This window comes from Mirounga leonina, unplaced genomic scaffold (assembly GCF_011800145.1).
Source record: "Mirounga leonina isolate KUSES-001 unplaced genomic scaffold, KU_Mleo_1.0 Mir_418, whole genome shotgun sequence".
NCBI classification, from domain to species: domain Eukaryota; kingdom Metazoa; phylum Chordata; class Mammalia; order Carnivora; family Phocidae; genus Mirounga; species Mirounga leonina.
The window spans coordinates 16,495,624-16,518,763 of NW_023270739.1; the positions used below are offsets into that span (position 1 = coordinate 16,495,624).

The window sequence follows — 23,140 nt, forward strand, 5'->3', positions numbered from 1 at the left end:
AGTGATTGACCCTTCAGCAAACTATTTTGGGTGGTATAGAGTGTGGTGAGGTAGGGTGGGATAATAACTTGATTTGGTCAAGTAGTACCCACAGGCTCTGTGCACGATGATACCCCCTTCTACCGTTATTCACCCGGCTGGAGATTTATTTGGATTCCCAGGCTTGTTTTTGTGGAGGCTAGCACCTCCTCAGAGGGTCAGGCTAATTATCCATGACTTTCATTGCACGTCATTTTCACGATGCCAACACCTACAATCAACTTCAGGGATTAGAACTTCTGGTTTTTGGAGGTTAGAGAGAAAATGAGAAAGGGGAAGAGAAGGGAAGTGTATCAGCATTTGAAGCTAATTCTTCAAGTGACTTTCTGTAGGTTCCTCTTCCTGGTTTTATTATGAATACCTTGAGAATGAAGTTTCCTGTCACTGGATTCCCAGTCCATTTAGAGTGTGAGCTTTTAGTAAATGTCTGTTGTGTGCCAGGGACTGTGCTAAGGATCACTGAGTGAATAAAGCATTTAAATAATTTTGGGGCATGATCACTTCCAAGTAAGTGTTTATACAAAGTGTTGTAAGAACACCTGGGCTTTAGGTGTACTGGCACAAGGAAGGCTTTGCAGAATAGAAGGCATTTTAGCTGGGCCCGGAACACAGCAGCCATTCTCCCAGCAGAGGAAGAAGTGGGAAAGACCATTCCAACAAGAGGGAACAGCCTGAGCAAAGGGCTGGAGGCTTGCAAGTCAATGGTTTCCAGAAAACCAAGGTAGCTGTTCCTGGAAGACAGCAACCAGGCAGGGATTTTGCTGGTGCTGAGACTGGGAAAAGAGATTGAGGCCAGATTGAGAAAGTTCTGGTAAGGAGCCTGGACTTTATCCTGGAGGCAGGAGGCATCCTTAGGAGGAGCACTTGATCTGTTTCCAAGGAACATAGTAGCTGAAGGTATGGTGGTAGAGATTAAAAGATGAGGCTGGGCAGAAAACCAGTTCAGCCACTGCAGCCATAGCCCAGCAAGATGTTCAGGTTCCACAACTGTCTTGGCAGCGGTGCCAGTAATGAGAATGGTTCCAGAAACATCCATGAGAAATACTCAGCATGACCCTCTGACTTATTAGCTGTTGGGGAGACGGAAGGAAAAATGAAAGGGGAAGTGGATGTTACTAGTGAAGATGGAAGTGATGGCTTAAACCACCTTTGGAGCCTCAGTAGGAGAAGCAAGTTTTTTGGGAAGGAAACTCAGAGCTCAGTTTGGGGTGTGTTAGAAGTGCTTGGTGGCGGGGCACCTGGGTGGCTCAGTCGGTAAGCGCCTGCCTTCGGCTCAGGTCATGGTCCCAGGGTCCTGGGATCGAGCCCCGCATCGGGCTCCCTGCTCCCCGGGAAGCCTGCTTCTCCCTCTCCCACTCCCCCTGCTTGTGCTCCTGTTCTCGCTCTCTTTCTCTGTCAAATAAATAAATAAAATCTTAAAAAAAAAAAAAAAAGAAGTACTTTGTGGCATGTGGGAGGAAAGGGTTATTAGACACTGGACTTCAGGACCTCAACGGGCTGGACTTTTTTGCCCTCCCAGGGTCCTCCAGGAGGCCTTGGCCTAGGCCTGTGGCCTCCGAGCCAGCCAGTGCTCAGGTCTGCCCTGGACACCCTGCCCAGGTATGAGCAACCCAGGACAGATACTGCCTGTTCACCTGTGTACCCCTAGTGATTACCGCAGGCTTGGTACTTAGGGGGCCACTCAAGAAATGCTTATGGAAGGCATGAGCAAGAAGAAAGGCTGTGACTGAACACACCGCCATGTACCATGTCCTGGAATATAAAGGCAATGTTTGAGCAGTGTGATTATTCCAAGGAAGTCATTTTGGTTTTTGGTATCATGGTCATATATATACTACAACTTTGCATTTATCATTCTGTTTAGAGCAAAACTAGAATCCCCTCACCCCCAGGAAGGGAAGTGGGGGTTGAAAATATTTTCATTTGCAAAATGATAGATTTGAATTCATAAAAACTTTTCTGTGGAGTATAGTCTTACAAATCAAACAGTCTTCTGTTGAAAGCTTTCTAGTTTGATCTGATTAATAACCCTTTAATTTATCTGTAGAATTGTGTGTGATGGACACAGAATTCACCTTTTGGGAAATCACATTATCCATTGGTCTTTATTTTAAGCTCATTCTAAATCATTCTGTATTTTCATTGATAGTGGGGTTTTCATACGGTTTTTGATTTTTGTTGTTTACTTCTTTAATATATGTTAGAGCACGTGGAAGAATCTTCCCAAAGCTCTCAGGTACGTTCTCACATTTAGTTTAATTCAATACTATTGGTTGCTAAGTGGGTGTGCAAAAGAGAAGACACGGGCTTGTCCTCAAGCTACCTAGAATTACGTTTTGGAGGCAGTATGTGTGCATATGAAGTATTCAAGTAGCAAAATAAGATAGTATGAGCTATCAAGGAGAGTAGTACAGACCTCCAAGTTGGCATTTAGAGGCAGGACAGGTCTGTGTGGATCAGAGACATGGGGGAAGTTTCCAAAGAGAAAGAGGCTGCACAGATTCCTTGAAGGCTGACCAGGGTGTTTGCTCCAGCAGGAAGGACAGTGCTGGTGGGATGGGAACAGCATATTGTCCTACCTGAACTTTGTCACCTCAAACCTCTGTTCAGGGCAAATTCAAGGTAACAATAAATTGTAGTAATAACTGTATTAATAATGCCCCTTTTAGTGGCTTCCCTGAAACTGTCTGATGCACCTCCTCTTTTAAAGTATGGTACCCTTTGTTTTGGTTTCATTTCTAAAATAGACACCTATGTAGATTAAAGCAACTCTGGAATTGATTTAAGTTTTATAAAACTCTTTTTTGAGTTGTCAAATTACTGGAATGATTTTTTCAGTTGTATCAGTGGGCATGTTTTTCCCCTAACCTTATGCTACCATGTATAGGTGTATCAATCCATTATACTAGATAATGCTATAGTAACAAATACCCCAAAATCTCTGGCTTAAAAGTAGCAGACCTTTATTTCTCAGTCATGTTACCTGTCTGTTGTGGGCCTGCAGTGGGTGGGTGTAGAAGCTGTTCTCTCTTTGAGAAACTTATAATTTAAAGAATTTAGATAAACTGAACAGCCGCCCTCATCAGCTCCAACTCCCTCTCCGAGCCCTTGTTGAATATCTCAGACCCACTCTCCTCTTCGCGCCCTGATTCACCATCCTCCCCATCTCCACCATCCACCCAAGAGGCCTCTCCCGCTGGTGATGTGGCTGCAGGATCCCCCTTGGTGCCAGAGTTGGGCTCCCCACAAGAACCTGGGAAGTCCCTGCCACCTCCAGCCCCACTGGGCCTGCCTCCGCCCCAGGAATTTGGCCAGGGGAACCCATTTATGCTCTTTTTCTGCCTTGCCATCCTGCTGGAGCACCGTGACCACATCAGGTGCAACAGGCTAGATTACAACGAGCTGGCCATGCACTTTGACCACTTTGTGCGAAACAGCACCTGGGGCCCGTCCTTTGCTGGGCCAAGGCTCTCTTCGCTGATTACCTGCAGTCAGAGCTGTGGGACTCAGAGGAGGGGGCCAAGGCCACAACCCCACCTTGATCAGGCTCCTTCCAGCCCACCAGATCTCCGGTTCTTTACCACGAGGGACTAACGTGAGACCCCAGCTCCCTGCCTGCCAGCCCTAGATCTGCTGGACTGCAGGGCCCTTTCTCCCCAGGTCTGAGAGTATGGGGCTCTGCCTTGGCACTGCCCCATGGAGGCCGTGGCCTCCTTTGTCCGTTTATGTTGTGTTGTTTTTAACAACTGTACTTTGCACACATGAAGGTCACTGTAGTCTGTGTAAAAAAATAGAAAAAAAAATTCAGATAAACTTATAATTTCATGTAAGAAGCTATATATGGAAGCCCCTGCCCAAGCTAATCCAGCCTTCAGCACTTACTGTGCCCACTTTTCCTTACCACCTCCTGTCTGTCTTCTGCTGAAGGTGTCCAGGATTAGGGTGCCACCTAGTGGCTAGCAGAAGATACTTCTCCCCACCCTTTTCACCCCTCACAACTTGGTTAATTATGGTGGCAGAAAAGCTTTTTCAACATATAAATATTCCCTTAAGCTCTTTACTTTTCATCTCTCTAGTCAGGAAAATGTCTGTGAAATTTCAAAATAGGTTTCCAGACGAAAATCAGTTTGTATAGAAGAGATTAAGATAAGGGTATTTGCCCAATAAAATTTATAGAGTATTGAAGTACTACATTTATAAAAATTTAGTGATTTTTATATTTCAGGGAGCCCTCAGAGGTGCTGTGGGAGCCACCATGGGAGGGAGGGATGGAGCGGGGGAGGCTGGGGCGGGCAGTGAGACTCAGTAAATAGCCAGATAGAAGAACATCCACCCTGTCTCCCACCTGTCCCCCAACATACTGAGGCAGGGTGACAGCAGCAGTGAGAGCTGACATTCGGTGGGTGCTCAGTATATGCCAGGCGCTGTCAGGATGAAAGAAAGTAATCAGTAAGGAAGGCAGTACACACCTGTGCATGTCTGCACCCATACACTCACATGCACTTTGTGGTAAGAAGGGGAAAAACATAAATGAAATTCTAACTTGAATCTCTAGTTTTTGGCATGGATAAACTCAGGAAAACTTTGAAAGATGAGGTAAATATAGTCAGGTAGCATATACAAGAGCTCAGAATGAGCCCATAATAATTTGCATTTGCTCTGCTTTATAAATTAAGAAACTGGCCCTGTTAGGAGAGTCAATTCAGCAGAAGGGGTTCACTGTCCTAGATTAGTAGTTTTCAGTCCTCTCCCCCACGTTTTTAAGCTATGAAAGCCTCTTTTCATAGGAAATTGAATGATACAGAGTTAGAACATGAAACGGATGTGGTAGTGTGGTGGGAAAGCCTGTTTGTAAAACATGCTGATGTTTGTGATCATCTTAGACTGATGATTTCTTTGAAAGCTTTGTCCCAAAAGGTGCTTTTCCTAATGGAAACTGTTCAAGCAGCCCTGTCAAAGACACTCCTCTTAGGTGTGGGGCACAAAAGCTGTTTGGAGACCCTGCTAGCAGGCTTGCTCTCTACCAATCCCACAATGTTACATTGCAGAGTTTCCCCCAGTATAAGGAGATGGGTAATATTCTAGAAAAAAGGTCACAATTGGTTACCAGTTATGTTTTGTTTGAAAGCAGGACAATCGAAAACATTTGAGCCAGCACTGAAAATGGGGAGATTTCATAGAACACTTGGGGATTCTGGCCTCTTAGGAGATCTTGCTGCACTTGTTGATACTGAGTAGTGACTGTGGCTTTTGGATGGGGCCTGAAATGTCCCATTTACCACAACTCCACCACTCCCTCTGTTTTACATACCTGGGTTCTTCCATTCATTTGGGAAGTGTGTCTGGCCTGTTTACATCTCCTTTTGGTGATCATAGGCTTACTAGTTGATAATCTACACAGAGAGCTAGAATTAATCCATAAACATACATCATATAGATTTTTTTATTATGTTAATCACCATACATTACATCATTAGTTTTTGATGTAGTGTTCCATGATTCATTGTTTGCATATAACACCCAGTGCTCCATGCAGAACGTTCCCTCTTTAATACCCATCACCAGGCCAACCCATCCTCCCACCCCTCTCCCCTCTAGAACCCTCAGTTTGTTTTTCAGAGTCCATCATCTCATGGTTCACATACATAATATAGACTTAAATATGTACTATACATTATATACATTTAAAGGTTAAAGATCAAACTGGGAATTTAGAGATGTCTCTTCTCTGAGGCTCAGTTTTTCTACATGTAACCCTTTTGTTATTTTACAGTTACAGTTATATTCAGAGGCTAGTGTAGCACTTCTAAAACTGAATAACCCCAAAGATTTCCAAGAACTGAACAAGCAGACAAAGAAGAACATGACCATTGATGGAAAAGAACTGACTATAAGTCCTGCATATTTATTATGGGACCTGAGTGCCATTAGCCAGGTAAGGGATGCAGAGATTCTTTCTAAACCCTGATCAAAGGTGTAGATTGTTAAGGATTTATTTATAAGTCATTATATTAGAAGAAGGAAGAAGACTTAACAGAGAGATGAGTTGATTGGAACTTTTCTAATTTTCCAGTCATTGGCACTGGTTAATATTAACTGAAGTGACCTAGAATCAGATCCAAGAACCTTCTCTTTTAAAAAGTGCAAAAGAAATGTTGGGTATTTATGTTTTAAATATGCTGAATGTTGTGCGTTTTTTGTAATGTTCAAATGTAGGGCTCAGTCTGCCAGAGCACCCTGAAAGAAGATTGGGCAGAGGGGACAGCCAGGAGGAAAGGTGTGATTTAAGTGGTATTTTACATTTTCATGTGTGAAATGTTCTTCTCAGTCTAAGCAGGACGAAGATGTTTCTGCCAGCCGTTTTGAAGATAATGAAGAACTGAGATATTCACTGCGATCCATTGAGAGGCATGCTCCGTGGGTTCGGAATATTTTCATTGTCACCAATGGGCAGATTCCATCTTGGCTGAACCTTGATAACCCTCGAGTGACCATAGTCACACACCAGGTCCATGACTTTCCATATATCACAAGGCTTTGGTTTCCTTTTCTGTCCTTCACCTATCCCTCATTTCATTCCCCTTTATATCACCCTCCCCACCTCCATCCCCTTCGATTCTTCTACTCATCTCCCTTCCTTCCTTCCAAAACCGAAGACAAAATGAAATAATTCTCATCCACCCTCTTTCTCTCTTGCCTTTGTTGTTGTTTTCTTAAAAGGATGTTTTTCGAAATTTGAGCCACTTGCCTACCTTTAGTTCACCTGCTATTGAAAGTCACATTCATCGCATCGAAGGGCTATCCCAGAAGTTTATTTATCTGAACGACGATGTCATGTTTGGAAAAGATGTCTGGCCAGATGATTTTTATAGTCACTCCAAAGGTCAGAAGGTGAGTGCCTAAGAGGAAGGGATGCCTAGCTTAGAAGTCACTTAGGAGTTATAAACAGATCAGGAAAACAGTATACATACTACTATATATACAGTTTGGGTCAAATAAGCATTTTTTGAGTGCTGAGCTCAGGAGAGTTAACAATTTGGGAGGACAAAAACTGCTCCTTAGTAGTTATTTGCTTCCCTACATTGTCAGACACCCAGAACCCACCTTCTATATTTTCTACTATGACAATAGCAGAGAAAGCAAAACCACTATGAAATACAAAATCATGGTTAGAACATCAGCACAATGGCCAAGATAAAAAGTGAGCTCAATTTTCTGCTTACAGACATGGATGAAATTTTATGTAAGGCAGCAGTCTCATCGTGGCTTTGAGAGGCATGATGGAGAGTGGTTATGAGCACAGACCTAGGAGCCAATAGTTGAGGATGGTCCTGGGCAATGATTTGATGTGTGTTTCCTGTCTGCATAGTGGGGAAACTAGGAGTACTCCTGTGGCCCTGTTAGAAGGATTCAGTGAAAAGTTGGAGAATTACCACCATAAACTTCTAAGTTACAGAAGCCTGCGACTGGAAATGCAAATTGTACAAAGCTACTTTTCCTTTTGCTGTTTATGCCATCCCAGTGTGCTCGTTCTCTCCTTCCCCTGTTCAGTTGCCTCCTTTGTGTTTGTAGGGCTGCCAAGGTGAGCCGTGGCTTGGCAGGGGAGACACACAAAATCAGTAACTAGGGATAGTGATTTCTGTGCCGGCAGGTGTGCCCTCGGTGGGAAGGTGTGGGGGCCCAGGAGGTTGAAATCAGACTGGGCTAGAGAAGAATTCCCATCTGAATTGAAATGAACTTTGAAGAACAAGTAAGAGTTAACTAGATAAAGAAAGACATTCCACATAGATGGAGCATGCAGAGGCATGGAGTGTATTTTTTTTAATTAAAAAGTTATAATGTACCAGGTCACTCATTTTGGAAAGCAGGCGAGTTCACAACTTAGAACACTGTGCTAATAATTTATCACAGGACCTTATGCACAGAGATAAGGATATTGAGGCTGGGGCGCCTGGGTGGCTCAGTTGGTTAAGCGACTGCCTTCGGTTCAGGTCATGATCCCCGAGTCCCTGGATCGAGTCCCACATCGGGCTCCCTGCTCGTCAGGGAGTCTGCTTCTCCCTCTGACCCTCCCCCCTCTCATGTGCTCTCTCTCTCAGTCTCTCTCTCTCAAATAAATAAATAAAAATCTTAAAAAAAAAAAAGGATATTGAGGCTGCTTTTCTCAGCCATGAGACAAGATTATAGGTAAATACATCCAGGAATTAATGACAATTGTCACAGAAAAGCAGTGAATATGTGGTATACTTTCTACCTGCTTTGGCATGCTTTTGTACTTCAGTCTGACGTGTTGCTGTTTTATTTCAAAATAGATCATAAACTAATCCATGAGTTGAGTTCTTGTCTGCTTTCCTTGAGTAATGGAAAAGAGTAAATGTGCTCCGTAAGAATCATCGACAGAGCAGGACTCTAAACTACTGTAGCAGGCAATGTAAAATAGGCCACGTGGATGCAGTCAGCCGGCCCAGGGAGAATCGTAACCTTCACTGGAGGCTCGGTTTCTTTTTTTTTAAAGGAATCCTAATTTGAGATTAAAAAGTGTCCATTACATTTTCTTTCTGGCTCTGTCATAGGTTTACTTGACGTGGCCTGTGCCAAATTGTGCTGAGGGCTGCCCAGGTTCCTGGATTAAAGATGGCTACTGTGACAAAGCTTGTAATAATTCAGCCTGTGATTGGGATGGCGGTGACTGCTCTGGTAAGGATGTGCTCGCATGTAATTTATTTATGTTTATGAACTTTTTTTCCATTCTTAATCATCACTGAATAAGTACAGTGACTTAAACATTCCTCATGTATGAAAACAATACATAGAGTAATCCATAGATTCTAGAGGTAATGACTAGTGTCCCCATGTGGCTCAGTTTTTTCATATTCTCCCTTGTTGAGGGCATATTCCCAGGCTGACCCTGCACTTGAAAATACCTTTTATTATTTAAAATATGAAAATCAGGAATATCTTTAATTATGTAAACTCAAGAGCAAGAATCACTCTAACTGGTTCTTCTAGGAGCTCACGGCTGGTGGCTTTCAGCAGCAGCTTGCTGTCAGTGAGTAAAGAGAAATAAAGATCTTATCTCTTCAGCATCTCCGCTCTCTTTCTTACATCTCTTACCTGCATTTGTTGATAATAGCACGTTTTTACATTTATTGATTGCCTTTCAGTTTATAAAGCATTTAAATTTATAAAGCATTATCCATTATCCACTTGAATTTCTTAGTGACCTAAGGAGGAGAGAGTATGTGTACAGATATTATCATTCCCATATTCCATATGCAGAAGCAGATTTGAAAAAGTGCTATTAGAAGAAACGAAAGTTATGTTCTGTCTGATGTACTTTTGAAAAATGTAAGCAGCCGCAGTGAGAGAACACAGACATGCCAAGATCCGTGCAGTCCAGAGACCTGTCCAGAGACATCAGCCCCTAATAGAACTAATATTAGCATTTGGTGATGAGGTCGGCACCCCATATTAGAACATGTTTTGGCAGTTCTGACAGGCTGCTCCACACACACCTCTACATGCCCCTGTGGGCAAGTTTGTACTTCAGGGTTGCACAGCTAGTAAGTGCCAAGGCCTGGTCATCCCATGCCCAGTCCTCTGTCAAGTGATGCTCCCTTTTTAGTTTGTTTTCTTCTTAAGGTACATGAAATTTTCTGGTAAACAATGGGGTGAACCTTTTCTGACCGAAATGCTGGCATCAATCTGGATAGCACTACTGAGAAAGAAGGAACTGTCCTTTTTCCAAGATGATAAGCACAGCAAGATTCTGTCTTCCTCCTCCCTCTACAGGTAACAGTGGTGGGAGTCGCTATGCTGCGGGAGGCGGAGGTACCGGCAGTATTGGAATTGGACAGCCCTGGCAGTTTGGCGGAGGACTCAATAGTGTCTCTTACTGTAATCAAGGGTGTGCGAATTCCTGGCTTGCTGATAAGTTCTGTGACCAAGCTTGCAATGTCTTGTCCTGTGGGTTTGATGCTGGCGACTGTGGGCAAGGTATATTTAACACGTAAAAAGATATTTAGAATAAGGGGATCAAAGTCCTTGATAAGTAGAGGGAGGTTTGTACTGTTGTTACTTAAAGTAATTATTCTCTATGAATCCCTTGCCCATCCTTGCATCTAAACTAGCTGTAAGTGAAAAGAGAGGACACAGATCTTTAAAAAACAGTAGACACTAGAGCTGCATCTTTTCATGTTACTGCTCCAGTCTGACTTACTTTGGACTAGGCAGATATACTTTCATTGAAAATATATGGCAAAGGTTTAATTTAGAAACAATAAAAAGAGACCAGTAATACACTAAGTAAGAATGGTTTAAATGCTGGATCTTGTTGATCGCTTATCCCTGGAGGACATTTTGGCAGATGGTTGTATTTTTTCAAATGGACACAAAGTTGAGAGTTGATCAGTGGAATTTGCCATATCTCTGTAGTGAGTTAGAGTCAGCATTCCACGTTGATAATAGTGATTGCTTCAGATAATAAAATGAGCCCCATACCAGCAGCTCTTACATTAGAATGTTTTATTCCTAAGTCAATTTAAAGTCATTCTTAGAAAGTGAAAACTCAAACCCTAAGAATTAAAGGAAAAGGAGAGGAAAATGCCTCATTTTTAAAGTCATGTTTGTGTTTTTTCCTCTAGATCATTTTCATGAATTGTATAAAGTAACTCTTCTCCCAAACCAGACTCACTATGTTATTCCAAAAGGTGAATGCCTGCCTTATTTCAGCTTTGCAGAAATAGCCAAAAGAGGAATCGAAGGCGCCTATAGTGACAATCCAATAATTCGACATGCCTCTATTGCCAATAAGTGGAAAACCATCCACCTCATAATGCACAGTGGAATGAATGCAACCACAATACATTTTAATCTCACATTTCAAAATACAAACGACGAAGAGTTCAAAATCCAGATAACAGTAGAGGTTGACACAAGAGAGGAACCCAAAGTGAATTCTACGACCCAGAAGTCTTACCAAAATTTGGTTAGCCCCACAACACTTCTTCCAGAGGCGGAAATACTGTTTGAGGATATTCCTGAAGAGAAACGCTTTCCAAAATTCAAGAGACATGATGTTAACACAACAGGAAGATTCCAAGTGGAGGTGAAAATTCCCCTGGTAAATATTTCACTCCTTCCCAAAGAGGCCCAGTTGAGTCTCAGTAACTTGGATTTGCAACTAGAACGTGGAGACATCACTGTGAAAGGATACAACCTGTCCAAGTCAGCCTTGCTGAGATCATTTCTGAGTAACTTACCAGATACTGAAGTAAAAATAAATCAAGCTGTAATAACAGATGAAAGAAACGACAGTGTAGAGGCCCCACTGGAAAAACAGGTTCACAAAAGCATCTTGCCGAATAGCTTGGGAACATCTGAAAGATTACAGAGGTCGACTTTTCCAGCAGTGACAATGAAAGTGAATGGTCACTACCAGAGTCAGAATCCACCCCCGGACTTAGAAATCGAAGAAAAATTTAAATCTGAAATTCTGACCCAAAAAGTAAGAGGCGGAAGCATGTCAACAGAAAAACTCTCATCTCGGATTGTTCCACTGGGAAAGCAGATTACAAAAGAAAAGAAAATCACAGGGAAAGAACAAGAGAAAAACAGAATGGAGGAAAATGCAAAAAACTACATAGATAATAATGAAGTACTACCTGGAAGAAAACTGCAGCATTATACAGACAGTTACCTGGGCTTTTTGCCATGGGAGAAAAAGAAGTATTTCCAAGATCTTCTTGATGTAAGTTACATCCAGCTTTATTCTTTCCCATGCTCCGGGAAAATAAATAACCTTATAAGTAAGTGATAATTATATAATAATAGGTACCATTTATTCGGGACTTTCTGTGTCAGTCATTAAACTAAATGCTTTTTCTTACATGGTTTATTGCCCTAATACCCCTAACAATAAAAATACCTTATAAGGTTATCTACTGTCATGATCCCCATGTCACAGTTTAGGAAACAGCCTTAGTGTGAATGAGTAAAGGAGTTAGACAGGGGCATGCCCTAAGTAATAGAACAGGAGTGGTATCTTATCTTCACTTGGCATGTTGTGATTTCAAAAAATGCTTTTGCATATGCTGTGTGAGTCAGATCTGATTATTTTTCCAATTTTACTGATGAAAAAAACCCCAAGGTGCAAATAAATTAATTAGCTTCCAGTGTGAGCCAAGCCTCAGGGTTCAAGTGCTCACTCACCCTCCTGGACCACGGTCTCCATGGTGCCATGGTGTCATCTCTACATCTGCCAAGTGCTATCACTGTGTTCACTGCAGGGAGCACTATTAGAACACAGCTTTTGGAAACTCAAAGGGCAAGCTGGGAGGACAGATTTGTGGGTAAATAATTGTAGCAACGTGATAGGTGTCTCCTGAGGTATGAGCACAGAGTCCAAAAGGAAAATTTCTTAACTTTGCCTAGGGGTATTGGGGAAGGCATCCATGAAGAAGTATCCTGTGAGCTGACCTTTGAAGGGTTTGTAGGAGTTGACAGACCAAGAAAAACCCTGTGGCTGAGGCTGGATCATGAACAGAGTGCAGCCATGAGTAGGTGTCAGGCTGGGAAAAAAGAGGTTGATGAGGTGAACTGACTTATTGCATTGTCTTTGGAAAGTATCTTATCCCTGATACAGTAGTCATTTACCAATTGTTGAGTGAGGGATTGCAAAGTTCTTGCCTGTGATGATTTCCTCTCTTCCCCCTTTCATTACTTACTTTAAATTACAAAAGTATTACAGACTAGTGGCAAAAATTGCAAGCAATCCAGAAAATATACAATAAAAAAGGAAAAGATCTCCCTCCTTCCTTCATCTTCCTACTTGAAATAATCACTATGAATATAGTTTGGCGGGTATTTTTCCAGTATTTTATATAGTTATGCAAACACACAAACTATATAAATACGTGTTTTGCAACAGGTAAATTGCTCTGTGGTTGCCTCTTGATCTAGTAGTATGTAAGCAAACCCATGCTAGTGTTTCTGTGTTTTTTAAGAGCTGTGTTTGTTTTGCAATTACAGATAGTGTTGCAATAAATATTCCTGTACATATAGCTTACTCTTGAGAAGCTTTTACTTCTGTAGGTAGAATTGCTAGGTTAAAGTTAAATTTAACTGTGTCCTTCTAGAATGTCATACCACTTCATACTTACACAGTGTGTAAGAGTGCTTGTTTCTCCACAGGCTAATCAACAATAGTATCAATCTATATTTTTTCACCAGATTGAGAAGCAAAAATATTTCATCTTTGTAAAGTGTGTTCATATATTCTGCTAATATTCTTTGCCCATTCACTCAGTTTTGCCTCTTACTGGTTTTGACAGGGTTCTTTACATTTTATAATGTTAACACTATTTTTTGGTCCTTGTTCAGAACTCAAGTGCTTACTGCTTTGATGTCACCAGTAGAAATAACTTGAAATTGAAAGTGCTATCAAATTAATTAATTTATTTTTATTTTTAAAGTAAGCTCCGATGCAGGGCCTGAACTTAACAACCCTGAGATCAAGATCAAGAGTCAGATGTTCAACCAATTGAACTACCCAGGCGCCCCTCTATCAAACTTTTTAATTTTCTAAATACTGCATTGAATTGGCTATGAAATTTCATGCTCGGTGACTAGTCCTTGAAGAATACCCTGTAAATAGACCTCCATTACACAACTGTTGTTCACAAGCCTATGTTGGTGATACTTTCACTGAAGTCCAGTTTAGTCCTGCTCTTAGGATTCGTAAAGTGACCCGTTAGTGCTCATTTCATTTGCCACAGTTAGTGCCTAGTTATATAAACTAGTACTTATTTCTTGTTAACAAAGTACACTTGTGCACTAAACATAATGCTGTGTTACATGGAATTCTCTTTTCAGGAAGAAGAGTCATTGAAGACACAACTGGCATACTACACTGATAGCAAACACACTGGAAGGCAACTGAAAGATACATTTGCAGATTCCCTGCGATATGTAAATAAAATTCTAAACAGCAAGTTTGGATTCACATCTCGGAAAGTCCCTGCACACATGCCTCACATGATTGACCGAATCGTTATGCAAGAACTTCAAGATATGTAAGTCTTGCTTATTGTTTGAGTTGCTTGCACGTGCTCAGAGCTGTCTGCTTAAAATGGCCATCTTTGCTGTGCTTGATGTAAGGCTCTAACACTTGGCAACTGATATGTTGAAGGTATCAGCTAAGTAAGTGGGAAAGAAAAAGATTCTAACTCCGCAAATGTTGGAATATATTTGAATGTAGATTAATGTCTATATTTTAAATATCCAGAGCTCACTGTATGTTTGGACAGGTTCCCTGAAGAATTTGACAAGACGTCATTTCACAAAGTGCGCCATTCTGAGGATATGCAGTTTGCCTTTTCGTATTTTTATTATCTCATGAGTGCCGTTCAGCCACTGAATATTTCTCAAGTTTTTGATGAAGTTGATACAGACCAATCTGGTGTCTTATCTGACAGAGAAATCCGAACACTGGCTACCAGAATTCACGACCTGCCTTTAAGTTTGCAGGTGTTGTATTTTTTTTCTCCTAAACCTTCTCTTTCACATATTTCATTGTAATGCAAGTAAAAGTAATTCTTAATATTTAATGGAGGTATTCACAACTAGTCCATTTTTAGTGCCAGAATTAAAACCACATTTGAGGTTCATATTTTATGAGATTACATTTTAGACTTTAAGTAGGCATTGCTATTGTATTATCTGGAGAAGAGCCAGACCATCCCTGCATATAAGATTCTCGTGACAGGTTCATTCAGGAGCTTCAGGTGGCCCACTGGAGCTGTGTCCCAGCCAGGCCTGGGTTGTTGTACAACCTTGGTCACAGCATCCTGTAGTCCCAGGAGTAGGAGACTAATTAATGGAGAGTGCCAAGATAAATCTAACTGCAGGACCTCCCATCTGGGGATCCCCCTGACCGTCTTGGGTAATAGTGCCTCATAGTCCAATATGTTCTACTTCGAGATGAAGATGAAATATTTGTGTTTGTATTATCTCATTCGGTTCTTTTTGGCGTGTTTTTGTTTTAAGAATCATATAGTCAAACTCCCTTTGAAGATAGCATTTAAAGAAATTTTGGAGACTTTTACATAATTTTTATTTTTAAAACCACAGTTATTACTTACACATATAAGGTTTATCCTTTTATTTTGCTTTGTTAGGATTTAACAGGTTTGGAACACATGCTAATAAATTGCTCAAAAATGCTCCCTGCTAATATCACTCGGCTGAACAGTGTTCCACCAACTCAGGAAGCATACTATGATCCCAATCTGGTAAGTAGCATGAGTTCCTTTGTGTAAAAAGGAAGTATATCCTTATCAGGTATTATTTATACCAGTTTTGTATAGCATTTCAAACAGTAGAAGCAGGTTCTATATTTATATCTTTGGTAGACAGCAGAAGTCCAGATAATCCAGAATCCTTTATATCTTTTCTTTTCTCCTGTCTAGTGAATGTTAAGCTAATATTGAGATTAGTTGCTAATATTCTATAACCAGACATCTGTTCACTAAGGATAGCAGAGGATAGCCAATGAGAATACTTCAGAGAGTTTTGCTGGTGGCACGGCCTATGTACACTCTTACTCAAGACTTCTCTTTCCCCCCATCTGTACTTCCATATCTGTCCTTCACTGTCTTTTATCTTCTCCTTTTTTATCTTTCTTATAAACTTTGGTTCCTAGTAAGACTTTACAGTTACCAAGCCCCTGCATTTACGTAGAACTGCAGTGTGTTCTTTCCTAAGGAAGGTGATTTACACATAGAAAACAGTTATTCTTCTTGCCTTGTTATAGGCATGATGAAAGATTATTGAGATTTTAGTTTTCTTTTGAAATGCATACATTTTCCTTCATTAGCAAAATATTTTAGTATTTGCCAGATGTCTGGCATGAGATTTAGAATCAGCAAATATCCTTTGTTAAGAATTAAGTAAAGGCTGGGGGCGCCTGGGTGGCTCAGTTGGTTGGGCAACTGCCTTCGGCTCAGGTCATGATCCTGGAGTCCCTGGATTGAGTCCCGCATCAGGCTCCCTGCTCGGCGGGGAGTCTGCTTCTCCCTCTGACCCTCCTCCCTCTCATGCTCTCTGTCTCTCATTCTCTCTGTCTCAAATAAATAAATAAAAAATCTTTAAAAAAAAAAAAAGAATTAAGTAAAGGCTGCTTGCTAATGGTAGTAAGTTAGTTTTGAGGCTCATACAAATAAACTACTTGGAGCATGAGTACTAGTTATACTAACAACATTAGTTAACATGACTCGAGTGAACTCTTAGCAAGGTGTTGGCTTCATTACTGTAATTAACTGTGATTATACCTACGATAAAGTATTTCCTAATTAGATTAAGAATGACAAGTTAGCTTATGAGTATGACATAGACTAGTTCATTACAATTTATGTTAGAAATTTCTTACTGAAAAAAATTCTCCCAGTAACTTTTGAGACTATTTTAACAGACAGTGTAATGTGTGATTAAAATAAAAATTTATTTACAAAAACAGGCAATTAGCCTGCAGGCCATACCATGCCAATTTGATTTTTTCAAATACTGCATTAAAGTATTTGTCTTGATCACGGATTCTTTGGTCCCCCTTAAATTTTGCACAGAGGTCAGTGCTTCACCTGCCCTACCCTAGTCTTGGCCTGATGCAATGTTTGTATTTTCTCATAGCCACCAGTCACTAAGAGTCTAGTAACCAACTGTAAACCAGTAACTGATAAAATCCACAAAGCATATAAGGACAAAAACAAATATAGGTAAGTAATACATACATTTTCTCTGTTTAGTTTAAGAATAACTGTAGGAGTCTGGCATTTTCATAATTTTACAATAGTTTCTCTCTTAAACCTTCTTTTAAAATTTATGTGAGATCGTTTTCTTTAGTAATACCAAAAGAGTAAGTCATTCTCAGGATATTGACTGTTAAAGTTTTATAAAATACTTTGCTTATTGAAATTCTGTTTTTATTTCCACATAAATATTTACACTCCTTAAATATGTTTTGATAATTAGGTTTGAAATCATGGGAGAAGAAGAAATTGCTTTTAAAATGATTCGTACCAACGTTTCTCATGTGGTTGGCCAGTTGGATGATATAAGAAAAAACCCCAGGTACTTTTTTCTTAACCAATAAACTACTTTTTTGAGTACTTTTAGGTTCACGGCAAACTTGAACAGAAAATACAGAGAACTCCCATAACTTTAAAAAATGATTTTTTTTTTTTAAAGATTTTATTTATTTGAGAGAGAGAGCGCGCGAGCACACAAGCCATGGGGGAGGGGGAGAGGCAGAGGGAGAAGCAGACTCCCCGCTGAGTAGGGAGCCCGATGCAGGGCTCGATCCCAGGGTCCCCGGATTATGACCTGAGCTGAAGGCTGACACTTAACTGACTGAGCCACCCAGGCACCCCAAAAAATGATCTTTAATCATGCAAATAAACATGAAAAAAGGCAGTGAGACTCAAGAGAAGGAAGTGGCTTATTTTGTTTGGAGCAGGTGGAATGCCTAGTGGTGAGGTAGTGTTTGAGCTAGAGATAGGAGTTGTGAGTTTAGATAGGGTTCCCCTATGCACAGGGACTAGCACAGACTTCTAAGAATCTGGTGACATGAGCTGTTCAGTGAGGCCAAGGGGTGGACTCCATCACAGGGAGTGGGGCCAGATTCTCATAGCATTTCTAAGAAATGAAAGTTCTTAGAAAGTTTCTAAGAAACTTCCAGAAAAGTTGTTTTGGTGGTTAGACTTTGCAATTCAAAGTTCAGATTAGCTTCTCAGGAAAAAAAATGCTCTCACAAATGTGAAAATTGATCCCAGCCTTGGGACTGAATAAATGTTCAGGTTTATATAAGTCTTGAAAACTTCCAGCCTGGTCCCCTAACAGTTGCCTTGGATAGTTTGATAAAATTAGTCAAAATCTGCATTTTTGAGTTTTGAACTTTAGTGGGAAAATGATATTTCAGCAGTTTCCTGGAAAAAGGACCTTGGCATGTAAAAATTGAATGTTTTTCATCTGAGTCTTTTAAAGATTTTTTAAAAATTTCTTTATTTGAGAGAGAGAGAAAGCAAGACAGCATGAGCAGGGTGAGGGGCAGAGGTAGAAGCAGACTCCCTGCTGAGTAGGGAGCCCCATGCGGAGCTCGATCCTGGGACTCTGGGATAGGGACCTGAACCAAAGACAGATGCTTAACCGACTGAGCCACTCAGGCACCCCTCATCTGAGTCTTTAAATGCTTTTGTAAGTCTTCAGTTTCACCTCATTTAAATTATGATTTTAATTATAAATGAGCAGAGATGTAAAATTTCTAGACAGGTAGAGCCATGGTATTTTTTTTCTAAAAATATCCTGTTGTGGTGGGGGGGGGGGCAGAAATTGGAAATTTAAGATAAATGGAAACATCTTTAATGCTTATTTAGTGTATTCAGTAAAATACTTTATTTCCTATAAAATAACAACTATTTCCCACAAGCCAAGTAAACAGTAAGCCATTATGATTAACCTTTTTTTTTTAAGATTTTATTTGTCAGAGAGAGTGCACAAGAAGGAGGAGTGGCAGGCAGAGGGAGAAGCAGGCTCCCTGCCAAGCAGGGAGCCCGATGTGTGACTCAATCCCAGGACCCTGGGATCATGACCTGAGCTGAAGGCAGATGCTTAACCAACTGAGCCACCCAGGCGTCCCAGCCATTATGATTAATAATCACTCAGGTTGTAGCTCTCTGTATACCTGCTGTTCCCTATGACTGGAATGCCCTGCCCTAATTTTTTAAAATAACTTTAAAACCAATTTCAGTACTTGCTTTTTGCTTCCCCATTTTGTTGATGTGCCCTCCCAGTCATTTTGTTGTATGTAGGAATACCATGTGAGAATTTATAGTTTTCAGTTGTGCCTTATACCTTTATGTCTTTGTGCCAGTTTGAAAGTTTTGGGGTGAGAGAATTCATAGACCTTCATGGTACTTAAATGACAGGGACTTACTAAAAGGACACATGGTAAGCCAGGCTTAGTATCTGCCAGGCCCAGATATCTCCTGTGACCTCAAACAGATCTTAATTTTTAACTCTTACTTGTTTTACTTTTTGGGTGCTCATTTTAAGTCAGGAGTGGAAAACCAGTGTTGTGACTGAAGCTTTAAGGACAGGTCTGCCCCCATTAACAAGGAGTCTGGACTAGGCAGAATCCAGACTTTGCTTTTCCCTCAGGCCTATTCCTCTCTGCTGCCCTCCTGCTTTTGTTGGCTTCTTCTTCAGGCTGGAGATAGTTCTAGATGTCCCTGCAGATGGAGCTATGCTCTGAGACAAAGGGATTGCCCCTTTGTATGTACGGTGTGCTGTCCCCCCATTCTTTCTTTTTCTTTTCTTTTTTTTTTTTTTTTTTTAAGATTTTATTTATTTGAGACAGAAGAGAGAGCTCGTGGGGGGGGGGGTGCAGAGGGACAAGTATACTCCCCACTGAGCACGGACCCCCAACCCCATGAGGGGCTCCATCCCATGACCCTGAGATCATGACCTGACCAGAAATCAAGAGTCGGACACTTAACCAACTGAGCCACCCAGGTGCCCCTGTCCCCCCATTCTTACATCAGTTACTGTGAAGAGGATTCACATACACAGTCAGAAGCTGTCTCTGGGGTGGAGTGGGCTTGCCTCCCATTGAGTCAGCTCTTGGGGAGAGAAATACTGAGCAAAATGCGAATTTTCTCTGGAAGAAACGGGGCAAAACCCTGCTAGGCACCCAGCAGGGTCTAATTTAGCTATTGTCCACACACACCCTTTGTCTCATGCATCTACTTTCTTAATTTTTCCCAACGTTATGAAAAATTTTGAAGATACAGAAAAATTGAAAAAAATAGTACAATAAATCCCATAAAAACCCAGATTTTAAAATGTCAGTGTTTGATCATATTTGCTTGATTTACTTATACACACACACACACACATGGGTTTTGTTTTCATTATTTTGTTGTTGTTGTTTGCCGAACCATTTGAAAATTCGTTCCAGACATCCATACATTTTACCCCTAATTATTCTAGTACGTATCTTCTAAAACAAAATCATTCTCCTTTATACTGAAGACAGTTAACACATACCTGAGAACCTTAACATTGATTAATACCATCTAACAGATAATCTATATTCAAATTTCCCTAGTTGCCTCCAAATGTCCTTTATAGCTTTTTTTTTTTTTAAATGCAGGATACAGTCAAGGCTCATGCATTCTATTTGGTTGATATATCTCTTTAGTATCCTTTAATTTAAAGCAGTCCCCAAGTTTAGAGAGTAGAGAGGATAATGAATTTTCACCCATCACTCATCTTCAATAAGAAGTGATTTAAAATGGTTGTTCTTTCATCTAAACACATCCACTCCTTTACTACCACTTCCTGATTATTTTTATGTAAACCTTGGACATTGTATCATTTTTATCTCTAGATTTTTAAAATATATTTCTCTAAATTATAACAACTCTTTTAAAATAACCACCATATCATTATTTATTCCTTAATATGATAAACAATCTGGTCAATGTACACATTTCCCCAGTTGTCTTTTCTAAACATTTATGTTTTTTAGGTTTATTGGTTTGAAGTGGTATCAAGTAAATTCACTGCAGTTATGTCTATCTATAGGTTTTCCCTCAACCTCCCCCTTTTTTTTTTTTAAAGATTTTATTTATTTATTAGAGAGCGAGCGAGAGAGAAACAGCATGAGAGGGGGGAGGGTCAGAGGGAGAAGCGGGCTCCCCGCCGAGCCGGGAGCCCAATGCGGGACTCGATCCCGGGACTCCAGGATCATGACCTGAGCCGAAGGCAGTCGCTCAACCGAGTGAGCCACCCAGGCGCCCCTCAACCTCCCTTTTTTAACCATATAATTTTGTTATGTGTATGAAGAAATTAAATTATATATTCTGTATATTCCCTATACTTTGGACTACTTTGATTGTGTCTCAGTTGTTTAACATGTTCCCCTGTCTATTTCCTATAAATTGGTAGTTGGATCTGAGGGCTTTTTTAGATTTAAGTTTGTTGAGTTTTTGTCTGTTTGTTTTAAATTTTAGCCATGTACTTCAAAAGTGGTGTTATCCCTGCCTACTGTTTTAATGGGCCCTCAGTTCAGTGACTTTTGCCTTGAAGGGAACTTGAAACAGTAGGGAAGCATGACTGTCATCTGCTTTTTGCCAGAACTCTAGCACCTTGGTTGGAGACATATTAAAGAAAAGTCATCAAACTCATAGAATTTATAGCTGTGAGGCACCATCTTTATCTCACTTATCTACATCACTATTCTTAGTAATATAATAGAACTTGGTTTTAGGTGTTTATCAATTTCTCCCTTGGCTGCCAGCAAAATACTCTAGTCAGTGAACTGTGTTTATTAAACTCTTAATTGGGGACATGCTAAACAGAAATCATTAAATTAATTTATTCCAACAGCTAGAAGGCACTTTTAAGATTATCTTCCCTAGTTCTCTTTGTTTACAGGTGAGAAAAATCCAAAGATAAATTTTACAGAACATTCTTTCCCCAGAGAATCATATCAGCAAATATAACAACTTGGAACATGAGCCCATTTAAAATATATCTGGAATCTACATTTCTTGTTTATTGGGTCAAGATCATTTTCACAATAACCAATAACCCTGGATCTCTATTTTTCTAGGAAGTTTGTTTGCCTGAATGACAACATAGACCACAATCATAAAGATGCCCAGACAGTGAAAGCTGTTCTCAGGGACTTCTATGAATCCATGTTCCCCATACCATCCCAGTTTGAGCTGCCAAGAGAATATCGAAACCGTTTCCTTCACATGCATGAGCTGCAGGAGTGGTAAGGTCTCATGTTCACGTGTGTGTGTATGTGTTTAAAAGTGATGAAATTCCTTTAATGTGTTATTTAATAATTACTTTGTAAAAATACACTTAGAAGTTTTTATTGTGCTTATTGGCCAAGCACATCCATTGAGTCTCATTCACTGCCATCAGAATAGCTACCTTGTTTCTTGAGCACCTGTTATATATATGGCCGGAGAACATAGTAACAGAAGCTGCATGATTTGCTCAAGGTGAAGTACCTGGTAAGTGGTAAATCCAGCATGATTTCCAGCCTTCCCTATGTTCCACTGTAATCCAAAGCTGCTTTATAGTGTTTCCTTCATGTCTTATTTTACTACTATTTACCCCATGCCAGGTGCTGGGAATATATAGATGAAAGGAGTATGGTACCAGGCTCTGAGGCACTCACGTCTCTTCAGAGAAACAGGCTGCAGGCAAACAGTTATGATATCAAGTGCTCTGGCAGGGTTTACTGCTACTGGAGTATGAATGAGGGAGCAGCTAATTCTATTAGGGGAAGGCAACATTTGGACTTGGTTTTGAATTATGAAAAGGGCTTTTCCAGGTAGGAAAGAGCATTCCTGGTAGAAGAAATGGCATGTACAAGGCACAGGGCTGTAAAAGAGAGTGTGTGGAGAAAGGAGAGACTGTGAAGGGCTGTATCTGAATTAGACTTTTTTCTTTAGAGAATGGGGTTCCCCAAGAGAAATTTTTTTTTAGATGTTTGTAGTGATCAGACTTCATGATTTGGAAAGATAACTAACAGTATGGAGTTGGGCTGGCGAGACAGTGTTGTCTGGTAACTGGAGGCAAGGGAGACAAGTACTAAGCATTTCAGTAGCTCTGAAACGGTGTGAGCCAAGGACACAGCTCAGGGAATAAAGAGAAAGCAGTAGACAGAATTGGGAGAGATTGTAGAGAGGAAATTAACAGCCTTGGCAACTAGAACTCTTTGGTGTCTTGGAGTTGGGTAAATGAGCTAATTAACATTTATATTGCTAATAGCTATGTATTTTTATTTTCAGAAGGAGTTATTACTGATTTGTGGGTGTTATCTTCTAGAAATGGCTTCTCATCATTTTCACTTTCCTTTAGCTCAGAGGAAAAAGATCTTTGGATGGTTTCAAGTGTTAACTCCCCAAATCCAGTTTGTGACTAAATTTATCTTCAGGGGCCCGATTGAATAAGAAAGGAGCGGGCTTAAGAGTAGTTTGAGAGGACTTTGATTTCTGTGTTACACAAATAAGATAAATCAGGTGTA

At 40.5% G+C, this 23,140-nt stretch overlaps 1 protein-coding gene across 2 annotated transcripts in view; it reads left to right on the forward strand.

Moving 5' to 3' along the window:
- The window catches only part of GNPTAB (N-acetylglucosamine-1-phosphate transferase subunits alpha and beta), a 73,500-nt gene that overhangs the window by 44,934 nt on the left and 5,426 nt on the right, over nucleotides 1-23,140 (forward strand). For both annotated transcript variants that reach the window (XM_034987729.1, XM_034987730.1), the window contains 12 exons: nucleotides 5,813-5,974; nucleotides 6,368-6,547; nucleotides 6,760-6,930; nucleotides 8,613-8,736; nucleotides 9,832-10,035; nucleotides 10,683-11,788; nucleotides 13,912-14,111; nucleotides 14,346-14,565; nucleotides 15,216-15,329; nucleotides 16,723-16,808; nucleotides 17,065-17,163; nucleotides 21,707-21,874. In XM_034987729.1, coding sequence (XP_034843620.1) covers nucleotides 5,813-5,974; nucleotides 6,368-6,547; nucleotides 6,760-6,930; nucleotides 8,613-8,736; nucleotides 9,832-10,035; nucleotides 10,683-11,788; nucleotides 13,912-14,111; nucleotides 14,346-14,565; nucleotides 15,216-15,329; nucleotides 16,723-16,808; nucleotides 17,065-17,163; nucleotides 21,707-21,874 — 2,834 coding nt within the window. The remainder of the gene's footprint in view (nucleotides 1-5,812; nucleotides 5,975-6,367; nucleotides 6,548-6,759; nucleotides 6,931-8,612; nucleotides 8,737-9,831; nucleotides 10,036-10,682; nucleotides 11,789-13,911; nucleotides 14,112-14,345; nucleotides 14,566-15,215; nucleotides 15,330-16,722; nucleotides 16,809-17,064; nucleotides 17,164-21,706; nucleotides 21,875-23,140) is intronic.